Source organism: Eptatretus burgeri, chromosome 18 (assembly GCF_056783735.1).
Source record: "Eptatretus burgeri isolate ZD-2024b chromosome 18, Ebu_testis_v1, whole genome shotgun sequence".
Lineage (NCBI taxonomy): Eukaryota > Metazoa > Chordata > Myxini > Myxiniformes > Myxinidae > Eptatretus > Eptatretus burgeri.
In genome coordinates, this window is record NC_140978.1 from 38,336,062 (window position 1) to 38,351,854 (window position 15,793).

General features: G+C 44.9%; 1 protein-coding gene across 2 annotated transcripts; it reads right to left on the reverse strand.

Annotated features, from left to right (window-relative positions):
* Nucleotides 1-6,830: 6,830 nt before the first annotated feature.
* LOC147008924 (uncharacterized) lies at nt 6,831-14,191 on the reverse strand. 2 transcript variants are annotated; one of them, XM_085864579.1, is made up of 5 exons: nt 13,348-14,191; nt 9,702-10,947; nt 9,308-9,377; nt 8,101-8,268; nt 6,831-7,115 (listed from the first exon to the last, which is right to left on the reverse strand). In XM_085864579.1, the coding sequence occupies exons 1-4, from the start codon at nt 13,470-13,472 to the stop codon at nt 8,123-8,125; spliced, it is 1,587 nt and encodes a 528-aa protein (XP_085720705.1). In that variant the 5' UTR covers nt 13,473-14,191; the 3' UTR covers nt 6,831-7,115; nt 8,101-8,122. The 2 variants fall into 2 exon arrangements, with proteins under 2 accessions (XP_085720705.1, XP_085720704.1); XM_085864578.1 differs by lacking the exons at nt 6,831-7,115; nt 8,101-8,268 and having other exon boundaries at nt 8,707-9,377.
* Nucleotides 14,192-15,793: the final 1,602 nt, after the last annotated feature.

The following is a 15,793-nucleotide window of genomic DNA, read 5'->3' on the forward strand; positions in this document are numbered from 1 at the left end:
TAAGTTTCGGGTATGCTAAACATTACCTCGACGTGTTTCGACTTATGAGTAACTTACAAGTAACTTGTGTCGACGTGTGTCAACGATCGCATAATGTGCCTACAACTTATGGCCAGCGTAGCGGAATGTCGTAAAATGTCGTAAAATGTCGGAATGTCGTGAAGGAATGTCGTAACGCCGGCATACGTCGTAAAATTTCAAGCATGCAAAAATTTGAGGACAACCCAAAAATACAACGTTTAAAGCCAGCGTACTACGACTTATGGCAGTGTTTTTCAGCATGCTCTTAACATATACAAAACGTACCCATAACGTATTCGACGTGTGCAAGCGTTTTCGACAAATTTTTCATAAATCGGCATACACTGGCTAAATCGTCAAGGTGTGACAGTGGCTTGAGGAGAGGGAAAGATGGATATTGGTAATGCCAAATGAGAAAGAAAGCTTGAGGTGCTTAAAGGAGATATATATTTGTGAGACACATTTCAATTGTGATTGGGTGTCAGTTAGAGGTGGCAAACGACCCAAAGAACCCCCATCAATATTTCCTGGAGTACCGAAATCAGCTTTGAAGCAGGTGACCTCAGCCCCACGCCCAACATCATCTTCTCTGTCAGAATCAAGAGCTAAGAAGATGCAGGCAGCTGATGAGGCTGCAGACAATATCCAAGATTTCGACCACTTCTCTGCTAAAATCAGCTCCTATTTTCCTGGCTTTAACGTCATAAAAGACCAGGAAAACCTTTACCTATCAAGAACTGATGCTACTGGACAAACTGTCAAGCAGTTCTTTCATTTCCAACAAGTTCACTCACCTTTTAGATTTCTATTCTTGAATAGAGTTGAGAAAGATGGCATTGAGGTGCCCAAACGACTTTTTCCTTTGCAGAAGAACAGCCTGCTCTCAAAATGGTCTCAGATTAAATCCATAACTGACCAGGTAAACATCTATGAATGCACAAGCAAGGAAATTCTTCAGCTTGTAATAAGCCAGCTCTGTTGGATGACTGAGGCACACGAGCTTCCTCATTTCACGTTCCTTCTGTCGCAGCTGCATCTTATGTTTAAACCTTTTGATCGTCACCGATTTGATACTGATATAATGATTTTCGCAATGCAGCTTCACAACATATCACCCAGTGCATACAAAATGATTCGTCGATCCGGCTTAATCATTCTACCATCAACAAAAAAGGTAAAACAGATGCTTGCTAGTAGTCAGCAGGACTCCAACCTCAAAACCTTGTTCGACCAGCTTAAACCACAGCAGCGTTTGGTCAATTTAATGTTTGACGAGGTAAAGCTGGTCGAGACATTGCGATTTTTCTGGGGGGCATGTTGCAGGAAATGCTCAAAATGCAACAGCTGGTGGTGAACACGAAAAGCTTGCTTCACATGCCATGGTTGTTGAAGTTGCCTGCCATTTCGGTGGTCGACGCTATATTCTACGCATTTTCCCCTGCAAAAAAACTAACTGCCGATCAGCTGAAGGAACTCCTTATCGAAGCTGCATTAGCTGTAGTTGGTGCTGGCGGTACTGTGATTTCTTTGATATGTGACAATTGCAATACCAACCGCAGTGTTTATTCAAAACTTGGAGGACCAGGAAGTTGCCAAGTGCTGTCAATTCCAGAGCAATCTATGTTCTTTGTGTACGACTACGTGCACATCTTCAAAAATGTTCGCAACAACTGGATTACTGTTAATGGCAAGACACTCTCATTTGTCGTAGATGGTAATGAGTACAAGGCTGACTGGAGTGATATTCAGAAGGTTTATGAGATTGACCGGGCTACTCCTATTCGCTTAACCAAGCTGACGCACACCGCTGTTTTCCCCAAGCCCCTTCAATGCCAGAGCGTACCATTGGTATGCCAAGTGTTCAATGACAAGACTGTCGCTGCTTTAAAGATCTTCAAGGATTCACTGGGCATCAGCGAAGGCACAATCATCCTCACCCAGATAATGAGTGAGTGGTTCAAGATGATGAAGGTGAAAGACCGTTTCTCAGCTATCCATCTGTGTGACGAATCCAGACAGCCTTGGACAGGAGACTGTACAAGTTTCACTAGGCTGGAGCAGGCCTGCCAAATTATATCTACCTGCGCATGGCAAGGAGGTGGTGGTCGTAAGCTGAGGCTAACTCAGCAAACTGCTGAAGCCTTCACTGTGTCTACACGTAATAATGTGGATGCTGCTAAATTGCTTCCGGCAGAGAAAGACTTTGACTACGTTCTTCCTGCTATATTTGCAGATGAAGCCTTGGAAAAGTTTTTCAGCCAAGCCAGGCAAAGAAGCGGTGGAAACTTCTACATTGACGTCATTGACATGATGGCTGCAGCTAAAATTGTAAATTTGCAAACACCCATTAAGCATGACATTATGCCCGAATGTAGTTCTCATGTGCTTGATTGTGACGAGAAGTGTACAACTTCCATAAATCCAGATGAGCGAAGTGAACTCATTGACGAGATTACTCCTCAAGACACTCAGGATCTCTTGGGGTCTGACGATGCCCTTAAGCATAAAGTAGTTTATTTGGCCTGACACCTTGTTCATAAATATGGCGATAGCACTAGTATGGAGATCATTGATGATGAAGATGGTAACGAGGTGTCATCTGAGTTTCTAGATAATTTGAATAGAGGTGGATTGAGTGTGCCGACTATGTCAACCGTCTTTTTTGTACATAATGCCTATAATTTGTATGACAAGACTAAAATGCGTTGCCGATTTCATTTTGCTGAGCTGTTATCCTCTATAGATGCACCTTTAGCTCGTAGTAATGCTGCATGTACTACTTTAGCCAACATTCTATTGAAAGCTCATGTCCTCAATGCAAGTGACAAAGAAATCGCTTTGGAATGCCTCAGGAGGCAAGAAAAGCTCTCCAACGAGTGATAGACATAGACATAGTTGTTATAGGCATAGTGTTGTGACATGCATATAATGTTTATGTAATACGATATATGACAATAAATATCAAAGTTTGACAGATCTACACACTTGCATCTTATTACAATCATCCATCTCTCACCGTTTATGAGTTAGACACAAAAACGGGCAAAAAAATACCAAAATTCAGTAATTTGACCTTGAAATATGACCTTTTGACCTTGAAGATGACCTCAGGTGGTGTTGAAAATGACACTATTGAACTCGCCGGCCTCAAAAACCCCGATATGGATCCCGAGATCGTGTTTCTAGCTCTTCTAGAAGTCATTTTAGCCACGGACTCAAGTTAATCCTTCAGACTCAAGTTACAAACCCCGAGATTGTGAGGTTCCAGTCCTTCTCTAAAGGAGTCTTTGGTTCAGTTACAAAGTTTCTTGTAAAGTGCTCGTCAAGTGGCTTAAACACTCAAGCAAGCTCTCCATTCAAAACCATTGATAAGGAACGGCTGGTAACTGCTTGGTAACTGAACACACCACTGAACATCTGGACAACATACAATGTATACAAAACGCTGGAAAAAAAGGACAGTTCTTATTTTATTTTAATGAAAGACTTCAAGTGTTAATGACTAGCAAATACAACCCATCGCTTCGCTGAAGGGAATGTTAAGGAGAGTAAGGAGGGGAGGGAGATTCGGGTGAGGAGTGGGAGGGAGATTGAGGCGGGATGGGGAAGTGAGGAAGGAGGGGAAGTGAGGAAGGAGGGGAAGTGAGGAGGAAGGGAGATTGAGGTGGGGGTGGGGAGCAAGGAAGGAGGGGAAGTGAGGCAGGAGGGAGAAGCGAGGATGGAGGGAAATTAGGCAGGAGGGGGGAGCAAGGAGGGAAGGGAAGTGAGGCAGGAGGGGGGATCAAGGAGGGGTGTGGAAAGGGAAGGCAGTGTGAGATGAGGGCAAAGAAAGGTTGCATGAGGGGAGGAGAGGGAAAGGAACAACAGTGTCGGGGAGGATCCATCTGGACATAGCCACCATCCAGACACATCTGGAGATAACACCGTCCATATACTGTTGTGGGCCGGGGTTCTGTGGCGAAAAACGACTACTTGGCAGAGCAGTAGAGCCGTTTCCACCGAACACCCCGGAATTTAGGTCGTGACTCTCGGATAAGTCCGAAAGGTCATGGGTCCCTTAGCGGACCGTGGTCGCCAATATTTTGACGACGTGGGGTAGGGCTAATTGCCAAATTTCAATATACCTAAGTACCCACGTCATCCAACTACCGTGGAAAACCACACCCTCAACAGGCTCTGTCGAATCGGGTCGCTCCAGCTACCTCGGTCCAGTATAACCGAGCGGAATTACCAGAGTCCGTCGGACCCAAATGAACAATTACCGGCCCAAACGGCCTCACAAATTCTCAATACGCACTGTGCTGGACCACAGAAAACGAGCTGGTACATTTAACAGGGGTTTATTTATAAGGGAGGGGGACACAGAGAGCAGAGTTAAACTGACTAAAAGCAATGCATGGTATGTACAAGGCACTTAAACAATTCTACTTAACGGACTGGCGCCACACACACACACACACACACACACACACACACACACACACACACACACACACACACACACACACACACACACACACACACACACACACACACACACACACACACACAAGATCTGGGCCGACCTTTATTGGGGCCTCCAGCTCGGAAGTAAAGGCGAGCCAAAGGCCAGGGTTTGGCTTGCACCTGTCCGCCTCGTGCGGTGTATGACGATCTGGTCGTGTGGCGGGACTCATACCCACAGCTTTCACGCAGCACCAAGCACCAGGGACCACGCTCTCCAACCGGCCACGCACCAATCAACCAAGGCCAAGGAGAAGATCAGAGACTACGATGACCCAGGACCAGATGAACCAGCCAGCACCAAGACCCGCGACCCCCAAGACGACCAACCTCCCCAGGCTGGCGTTCCTTTATATCTTTCTTGTCCGGGGTGTGAAAATCGCCATCTGAGGCGGTCTCCACCCTCATTGGCTGGGGTGTTGTGGGAAAGTTGCCCTCTGTGGCCATCTCAACCCTCATTGGCCGGGGTGTCGTGGGAAAGTCGCCCTCTGTGCGTGATTGGACAAGGGGTGGAGTGATTGGACTGAGGACTCGTGATTGGACTGAGGCGATGAAAATCTCTGCCCACGTACGTGGTCGAACGCACGTGGGCAATGGCGTCGGTGTGCGAAGTGAAGTGAAGGAGATTTGTTGTAAAACAAACTTCGCAGCACACACATGTAAATCCCTTTAGACACAGGAAGGGGACCCTAACAACAAACACATACTTATTGAGATAACTAAACTTGGGGACTGCTCTCTGTCTGTGTGCACAAGGCTTCCAAATTCATAACACTATGACACGCAGGGATACGGTATCGATACTCCAACCGAGGAACACACTGGGGTCGAATTGAGAGCAATCTGTTGAAATAGAAGAAGACTAGTGCATTATGATACAGTAATGAGAACCACACGTGTGAAAGAGGAAGATGAAGCATTTTAAGAGATCATCATTATGATTATTATTATTATTATTTTTTTTTTTGAGAAAGAGTTTTCATCAGATGAGGTAATGGAAAGGTTGTAGAAAAAACTTGTGAGGTGAATGGTGAATTTGGGTCGGTAAACGCAGAGGGTGGAAACAGATCACGTGGTTCCGGGAGAAGCACGTGGTGACAGGAGGTGAAGAGCCAAAAGTGAATTTATTTATATTAAATAAGGATTGCGTAACATTCGGAAAAGGGAAGGTTGAAGTGAAATCGTGGAGGTGGATGGTGAATTTGGAAAGGTAAACGCGGAGTGAAGCTGATGGATCGATGGAAAGGATACAAGAAATCGTGAAGCAAATGGTAAGAAGAAGCAGGAGAACACATTCTTTTACTTTGACTTACACATTTTACACACTTGTACATTCTTTGACTTTGTTCACCGCGACATATTATCCATTTGCTGTGGTTGGTTTTCACTGAATCACATCTTCTCTTCGTTTGTCTGAAGTGACACACTTCCTTCCAGAACTCGCTTTGACGGCTTACTCATCTTTCATCTCAATCTGAAAAGTAACAAGAAGAGTGTTTAACATCCAGTTGCATGTCTGTTTTGCTGAATTACAGACTCCTCGAAATGTGCATGAATTACCCGCTCAGATTACCAGCCACGTCGTCCTCAAATCGTCCAGGAACACGAGCAGCAGCAGAAGCTCACCTCGGGCCTCCAATCCACACTCCTAAGGAAGCCTCTCTGTCCCGCTCACATTTCCAGCCCTTTCTCCACAGGATCTCCTTCACCTCAACGTCAGCGTTGTGGTTTCGGAATCGACATCAACACCACCAAGCAGTGAGTGAGATGGTGTGACGAGGTGATTATGTGCCGCTTTCCTCAACGCGGTGTGTTGTTTGTGTTTGTGTGTGTGTGTGTGAAGCCTTTTCCTTGATTGATAAAAAATTTCACACTCCTGCAACTCTCTCCACCAAATTTTATATACATGCTGGGAATACCCAGGGTCAGGTCATGGGCACAACCCCCTCCATCCCCCAAATCACTCAACCCTTGAAGGAAATTCACTGTCGACACGTTTGTGTAGGTCTGGAAATCTAAGAAATAAAAACAGCTGGTCTAATCAACACCAAATATTACAAACGTGCCAGGGGTACCCACGGTCAGGTCAAGGCCAACGTGGAGCAGCTTAAAACTTAGCCAAGATTCTGAAATACAAGAACCCAAAATTTGCTTCCTCTTGGTGCTCCGGTTTGGCCTCGAAAGAGAAACAAACACAGAAACACTTTAAATGACTTACATAATTAGTAATCATGAGGAGACATTTCCAAAACAATATTTTCGACACCCTTCCTTGGATTTATAAATGACATAACTTGAAAAGAAAAGAGATTTTAGGTTAATTTTATTCTCTGTAATTACAAGAGAAAATCTACATTCACACAAGAAAATTAATACTTTTATCAAAGACAATTCAACAGTGGAGTCTTGGGTGCTGGAGTGAAATGTAACATCAAGGTTGGAGAACCTTGGAGGGATACTTGTGGAAAAGATCCTTCAGGAACAGCAATGAAGGAGAGCCATTGGGAATGATTATTGAGGAGATGAGGCCGGTCAGGCTGGAGATGTTTTGGAAGAATATTTGAAGTCGATCCAGATGATGATGGCAGCAGCTGAAGGGAAGGAGGAAACAAAAAAAACGGGAAAGATAATGTTGGAGTGTAAATGTGTTTACACAGTGTTGAAGAGACGCGTGGTGTCCAGTGATGAAGTAACACATGGTGTCCAGTGATGAAGAGACACATGGTGTGCAATGATGATGACGCATGGTGTCCAGTGATGAAGAGACACATGGTGTGCAGTGATGAAGAGACACAGGGTGTGCAATGATGATGACGTATGGTGTCCAGTGATGAAGAGACACATGGTGTGCAGTGATGAAGAGACACAGGGTGTGCAATGATGATGACGTATGGTGTCCAGTGATGAAGAGACACATGGTGTGTAATGATGATGACGCATGGTGTGCAGTGATGAAGAGACACATGGTGTGCAGTGATGAAGAGACACATGGTGTCCAGTGATGAAGAGACACATGGTGTCCAGTGATGAAGAGACGCGTGGTGTCCAGTGATGAAGAAACGCGTGGTGTCCAGTGATGAAGAGACACATGGTGTGTAATGATGATGACGCATGGTGTGCAGTGATGAAGAGACACATGGTGTCCAGTGATGAAGAGACACATGGTGTCCAGTGATGAAGAGACACATGGTGTGCAGTGATGAAGACACATGGTGTCCAGTGATGAAGAGACACATGGTGTCCAGTGATGAAGAGACGCGTGGTGTCCAGTGATGAGGTGACGCATGGTGTCCAGTGATGAGGTGACGCATGGTGTCCATTGATGAAGTGACGCAGCAAATCCCAAGTGTTCATGGCTGCAGCTTCCTTCATGAGTGACAGACCATGATTGGCATTGCTTGTACAAATCAGGGAGAGACCTCACCTGTTTCATGTTGGCCGATTCATTCTAACGTGTAAATTGTCTTCACTCGGAATTATTGAGTTCTCATCATAAACAAGGAAGTGACAAATTGACAAACAAGGACACAAAAAGGATGCAAGTGATTAAATTAAGTCCATGGAAGGTGTAAGTACCTGGAGTTCTTGAGACTGATGTTCATTGAAAAAATGCTGAATCGGCCATCTGTAAGAGCCTGGTGTATCGTCTTTTATTTCTCGATAGTTTGTACGATGGAACGATGATGGAATCGTTGCCAAACATGGCATCTTCCTCCCCAGCAACTGTCACGATGACGTCTTCCTCTGCACACACAACAACAACAACAACAAGGTCAAAAACACGAAGTGGCATTGTCATCATAATCTCCATCATTGTCACGTGTCCCAACACAGTCCTGGAATGAATCTCTCACTCTCTCACTCTCTCACTCTCTCACTCTCTCACTCTCTCACTCTCTCACTCTCACTCACTCTCTCACTCTCTCACTCTCTCACTCTCTCACTCTCTCACTCTCTCACTCTCTCACTCTCTCACTCTCTCACTCTCACTCTCTCACTCACTCTCTCACTGTCTCACTCTCTCTCTCACTCTCCCACTCTCTCTCTCTCTCACTCTCTCACCCTCTCACTCTCTCTCTCACTCTCTCACTCTCACTCTCTCACTGTCTCACTCTCTCTCTCACTCTCTCACTCTGTCACTCTGTCACTCTCTCACTCTGTCACTCTGTCACTCTCTCACTCTCTCACTCTCTCACTCTCTCACTCTGTCACTCTCTCTCTCTCACTCTCTCACTCTCCCCCTCTCAATGTTATTTCACTTCCCCCTACAATTTCACATCTTGATTTTTTTTCATCACCATCTCCCACCATATTTACATGAACCTTTACTTTCTGACAGTTTACAAGAGAACTTTGGTAATTTGGTCCATCATGCCTGCACCTCCTGCAGAAGCACACAAATCCCCACTTACTGTTCAAATTTATATTTAAAAACCTCTGATGTCCTTCGGGTGAGCCAAGATGTACAACTTATGGGAAGGGAGCTCGAGTCACCCCAAGCAAATTGGAAGTGGGATTGTAAAAATTTAGTTTTAGAAACAATAAACTTTAATGATCATCCAGGTGCACACAATGACTTCTGCATGAACACATCAACACTCGTACCATACTTCCACCAACTGGAAGATTTGTTTGGTACTTCTCTGACTTCGATTGCAGCAAAACATTCGTGTTTTCACCATTTCGAAGGCACGGACAAAATGGGACACGATGGAGGTGAAGAACACTGAGTTTAGACAAAGTTTGTAATAATTTATGCGAGGTAAGAATCTTGGTAACTTACGTTCCATCCGGTAAGAAGGTTTCTTGTAAGAGGGTGGAGGAGGAGGGAACGAGCCCCTCTTCTGGGGGGTCTTTGGAGAAAGAATAAAAATATAAAAGATTAAACACATCGATGTGTTCATCAGATTGATAACTTGTTCAGGAAAGGGAACAGAAGGAGATGAACTGATGGAACAGGTAATCGATGACAAGGTGAATTAGTCGATTTGATCCAATCAAGGTGAGTTATAATTCTTGTTATTTATCCTGCGTGGGGATGACCATGCCAATATGTGACCTTTATCACAAAAATAATAATTACAATTATCCAACTGAACAACTTCATCGTGGGGTTCACTGTGTTTGTACCCAGTGTGTTCACCCCCAACTTCTCCCAAGTACTGAAGAGTCCTCACCTGTTGAAGGTCCTGCTTACGGTCTGATCCATCAACACCGTGCTGCACCTGTTGCAGGCCTTGATCACGTTGAGGTTTTTGTTCCTTCTGCACTCCAACAACGTGTGGTTTCTGTTGTTGACCTGGTTGCTGTTTGAGCGATTCATCACGTTCAGGTTTTCGTTCCTCATCACTTTTCCTCTGTCCTTCCTCTCTGTGCTTTTGTATTTTTTTCTTTCTCTGTCTACGTGGTTCTTTTTCTTTCTGGTGCACCTCTTCCTGTTTTATTTCCCCTCGTTTATCGTGCTCTCGTCTCTTTCTCTCCTTTTCCTCACATCGCCAAACCTCATGTTCCCGTGTCTGAACGTCGTTTTCTCGTTTGCATATCTCCAGCTCCAGCAGATGTACCGCCTGCTCTCGACACAAAGACTCTTCCTCTTTTATTCTCTGTGTCTCCACAAATTTATCTTTCCGCCCACTCTCCTCCTCTTCTCTTTGGTGCACCAGTTTCTCCATATTCTCCACATCTTGTTCTCTCAATCTAATCTCGTCCTCTTGGCGACATGTCTCAAACTCTCTGTGTTTTATCTCGAGTTCTTTCAATTCCATCTTTTTATCAAATCGAGCCTGTTGTTCCAACTCGATTCTCTCTCGTTTATCAATCTCTCTCTCCAACCCGAACAGCACGTGCTCACTGTTTAAAACTTGTTGCTCTTTTTGCTGAATCTCAAGCATTCTGCGTGTCTGCTCCTGATGGACCGAGTCCTTCCATCGTAGGAATTCCTCTTGTTCTCTCAGGAATCCCTCTTCCATTTCCCTCCACTCTGCCTCCTTTATTTTATTTAGCTCTTCTTCATTCTTTTTCTCCTGTTCTTCCTCATCACGTTTTCTCATTTCCTCTTCCTTGTTTCTCCTCTGCTGCTCTTCCTCTGTTTTATTCTGCTGTTCTCTCTCTTTTCTCCATCGTTCATCCTCATGTCTGTGTTGAACGTCTTTGTCCTGCACAGATTTTTCTGCAAGCTGAATTAATCGCTCTCTTTCTTTTATTCGTTCTTCTTTCTGGTGCAATTTTTCACCTCTTTCCTGTAGTTTCTCTCTCTCTCTCTGCCACAACTGTTCGAACAATGCCTTTTTTTCTTCCATTCTTTTATCCTCCTCTTCCTTCACCTTCTGAATCTCCAACACCTCCTTTTGTTGATCCTCCTCCAGCAACGGCCACTCCTTTTTTCCCATTTTTTTCTGCAAGTGCTTCCGGCCACAACAAAAACTGCAACAAAACAAGGGCAATGCTCATCAGTTTGAGGAAAATGTATGATTTTGTGAACGACCAAACACATGTTCCATGAGTGTTGCATTGGAGAAAACGAAGATGAGACGATTCAATTCCTTACACACATGGTCTGATTGAAAGATATCTTGACCAATCAAATCTCAACGAAACTCCAGACACTGAAATACAAGCAACAACAAGAAGGACAGTCGGATGAACACATCCCTCCGCCAGGCTGATTAGTTTACGTTTTGTATCCCAGTGAAAGGCTGGATCTGGATTTGGACGTAAACTAAAATGTAATCGGCTTGTTCTGGTCACCAACAAACTCATCATCCAAGTTTCATCCGAATCCGTCCCTAACTTTTTGAGATATCACACTGTATGTGTATCGTTTTAGCACAATCATTCAATCGTGAAAAATGAGTTTAAAAAATCTTCGGATCCAGATCCGGATTCAGATCTTCACCAAAATCGAATCATTCAGTCAGTGTCACATGCCAAACCTCTCCAACAAATTTCCTCCAAATTCATCTTCAACTTTTTGAGATATTGTTCACAATCAGACAAACAAACAAACAAAAGAGAAAGGGGTGAAATCAAAATGTCCATCCACCTGCAGTGGAGGAGGTAATAAGACCAGTCTCCGGACCGTGGGCCTGTTTGTGTACAAGCGAACACATCTACGGTATTTCCAGTCTTGTCTGTCTCCTTGGTCATTTCTTTCTTATAGTGTGTCTGAGGCCTTAAGGTTGTCTGAGGACCTTCCGATCGTATGAAACCCAGGGCACGCAGTGTGCAATAGTTCATTTGTAATTGTATCTTTTGTTTTCCCTACCCTGTTGTTGAATACACTTTGTAAGGAAAAACATCATAATAACAATAATAATGATGAGCCGAAACCCCGTCACAGGAGGATTCCGTTCATTCAACCACCCTCACCAGCTCACCCACACTCGAGGGACAGGGACTGGACAGGGTGCTTGCCTCCGCCTACTCATCCCCCGCCCCTGCCCCATTTTCCCCCGCCTCCCACCCCTTGCCTTCAATTTGCTTACCCCCGCCCAAAATTTTAATTACCCCGGCCCCACCCCCGCTTCTTCACTCCCCGCCCCCGTCTCTTGATTCTCCGCCCCCCTGTCCACCCCCTCACACTCAACTCTGCCTAATTCACCCCAGCCCCAGCCTACTCATCCCCCGCCCCATTTCCCCCGTCTCCCGCTTTCAATTTGCTTACACCTGCCCAAAAATGTGCTTACCTTGCCCCCCGCCTCTTCACTCCTCGCCCCCGTCTCAACGAAAAGTGTTTATTCTGCTTCAGAGTTGAAGGTTGACAATTGCCACTATGTGCGATGCACTCTTACAGGTACGAAGTTTCTTTCAGTCGAGGTCACAGTCCCGAGAAAAACGTGACGCGATGGCTTGGAGAAGCACAAAATTGGTCCTTCAGTATTAATATATAGAAGATACAATGTTTCTTCTTGCATTTTTTTGTGTCAAATTCACATTCTGAGGCAGTCAGCATGAGCAGAAGGGGGTTTTACATTGCAGACGCTATTTTCTAGGAGTGGAATTACACCTCTCAGCGGTAACGGTCTGTCGACGACAGACGTAATGATGTCAGCGAATAACAGATGATGTCATGACGTCCTGACGTGTCTCAGCGGTGATGTCACACGTCGCCATGTAAACGAATGTAAAACGAAAAGTGTTTATTCTGCTTCACAATTGAAGGTTGACAATTGGCGCTATGTGTGATGCACTCTTACAGGTACGAAGTTTCTTTCAGTCCAGGTCACAGTACCGAGAAAAACGGGACGCGACCGCTCGGAGGAGCACAAAATTGGTCCTTCAGTATTAATATATAGATCATAACTTGGGCTCTGTGGAGTGATTCTCGTTTTCCTAATTCCGAGCCACACTGGCTCTTGATAGTCCGTTGAAGAAGAGGTTGGGTTCAGGAGCGACTCCTGTCCCAAACAAAACATAGCCCCATCCGACATGGCAAAACCATTCATGTCACCAATTCAGTACCGGCCATGAAGGAAGTACCAGCACATCGCTCAACTGGCTGAGACATTCCGCTGAAGTATGGTTGAGCAGCATTTCGGACCTCGACTCTGCTCGAACTGTCTGAACCCGTTTTAATTGTGGTTTGTCAGGATTCAGACAGGAAACAGACTGAATGTCACTTTCAGGATTCAGACTGAATGTCACTTTCAAGGAGAGTGTGCTCCGTGTTCCGGTCCTCCCTGTTGTCACTGGACCAGAGATTCGTTTGCCAGACTTGATGATTCGTAAGAATTTAATGTAAATTCGTTTCAAAGTTCTGTACTATCTTGTCCTCTTGGATGAAGGAATTATTTAAATATTGATGAAAAGTCACGTGATCTTTACCAGTGAATGCCGGGCTTTCTTTGATTCCTCCTCCTCCCGAACCACCTCGCTGGTTTAAAGGAGATCATGACGACGAATAAGAGGAGCGCGATCGTGACGAACACGACATCGCGAACCTTCGACATCACCGGTACCTCCACATCATCATTGTGGAACAACTATGGACATGGACAAGGGAAGAAACAAGAGAAATTAGAAACAAGAGAAATTGAAATTTAACTTAACAACATTTATTTATTGTTTTTCAAAATCCAAAACTTTGTAAGAAAACAAGACCAAGATGTTACAAACACAGTGGTTCATGGAATGTATGAGAGTTTATCATTTGAACCACACTTGACAAGTTCAGCTTCATCAGGAGTTTGGGAAGTGACTTGTAATTTGTTGAGAATGCTGCGGATAACTCGACGACCCTTTACAAAAACACCGTGGAACCTTCAACGTACACCGACAATGAGTGCTGCACACGGGTCCTCGTGCTTCACGTTCCTCTGATGGTGCACACATTGATGGACCACAATACAGGTGAAACACCAGGGCGGCAGTTTATACCGGGATAGAGATTCCAACCCAAGCAACACAGCTCAGAGGTGAGTGTACAAACTGTGAGGCTACAGCAGCCCTGAGATGTATTTTTTCGATATCAATATCCACTGAACAAACGAGGAATGTGAAGATTCCTCCATCGACACGACCATGAAGGAGCTTTTCCCTTTCAGGAACAAATTCCAAGTTTCCTTGGTGGAGAAAGTTCACTTAGATTTTCCAACCAAAAATAAATTCTTTATATTCTTCATCACATGCTCATGGTGAACAAGGATCACAACAATTTAAAGGACACACAAGGAATATCAACATGGGATTTTAAAGATTACTCCTGGAATCTTTCATTTCTGCAGAAAAGTGCCATAAGACAAGACAACCGGCGAAAGAGGAATGAAAATGGCAAAGCAGTGGGACCTGATGAGATCCCAGTGGAAGTTCGGACCTGCCTCGGTGAATGTGGAGTCAAGTGTTGAATAAACGATTCACCTGTGTTATGATAACAGAGGAGGTTCCAAGGGAATGGAGGCAAAACATTCTGGGAATATTAATTAAATATGGCCTTTAATTATTTATCTTCAAAAGGGATGTTTTCATTAACCCAAACACCCAATGTTCACTTCCTTGGAGTTCCCTTCACATGCAAATTTCACGATGCTCGGTTTCATGGTTTTGGGGTTATGGAGGACACACTGACACACACACTCACACTCACACACACACACACACACACACACACACACACACACACACACACACACACACACACACACACACACACCTTTATTGCCTCAGATTGCTCTTAAATCTCAACCATGGCATGAATGATGGACCATAATGTGTTCTTAACCAATGTTTAAACGACAACACCAACACGAATTAAAATAAACTAGTACGGGCCCATAGAGGCAGGCCTGTAGGTGCGTGCCAGTATTTGCAGTCCTCTCTCGCCCCCTCTCTCTCTCTCTCCCTCCTCTCTCCCTCCACTCTCTCCCCCCTCTCTCCCTCCCCTCTCTCGCCCCCCTCTCTTGCTCCCGCCTCTCTCCCCCCTCTTTCCCCCTCCTCTCTCCCCCCTCCTCTCTCACCCCTTTCTCTGTAAATGGATTCACAAAAAAAGAACATTAATTGTGATGTCATTCGTGATGTCAGAGCACCGTGTCTTGTCATTGGTGGACAGATAAATGGCCGTAACTTGGGAACCGCTTATCCGATTGATATCAAACCTTGAAAAGGCACATCCGCGGGTCCCCAGCAATATTCCTGGCAAGTTTCAATCAGATCGGACCGTCAATCGTGCAAAAAAAAAAAAAAAAATTGTGATGTCATTCGTGATGTCATAGCACCGTGTCTTGTCATTGGTCGACAGATAAATGGCCGTAACTTGGGAACCACTCGTCCGATTGACATCAAACCTTGAAAAGGCAAATCTGCGGAGCCCCTGCAATATTCCTGGCAAGTTTCAATCCAATTGGACCGGCGGTCGTCGAGAAGCTGCGGTCGCAGACAAACAGACAGACACACACACACAGAGATTGCTGGAATTATAGATAAACTAGTACGGACCTGTAGGGGCGTGCCAGTATGTGCAGCCCTCTCTCACCCCCTCCTCTCTCCCCCCCTCCTCTCTCCCCCCTCCTCTCTCCCCCCTCCTCTCTCACCCCTCTCTCTGTAAATGTATTCATAAAAATAAATAAATAAACATTAATTGTGACGTCATTCGTGATGTCATTGCACCATGTCTTGTCATTGGTCGACAGATAAATGGCCGTAACTTGGGAACCGCTTATCTGATTAATATCAAACCTTGAAAAGGCACATCCGCGGGTCCCCAGCAATATTCCTGGCAAGTTTCAATCAGATCGGACCGTCAATCATGCAAAAAAAATAAAAATAATAAAAATGA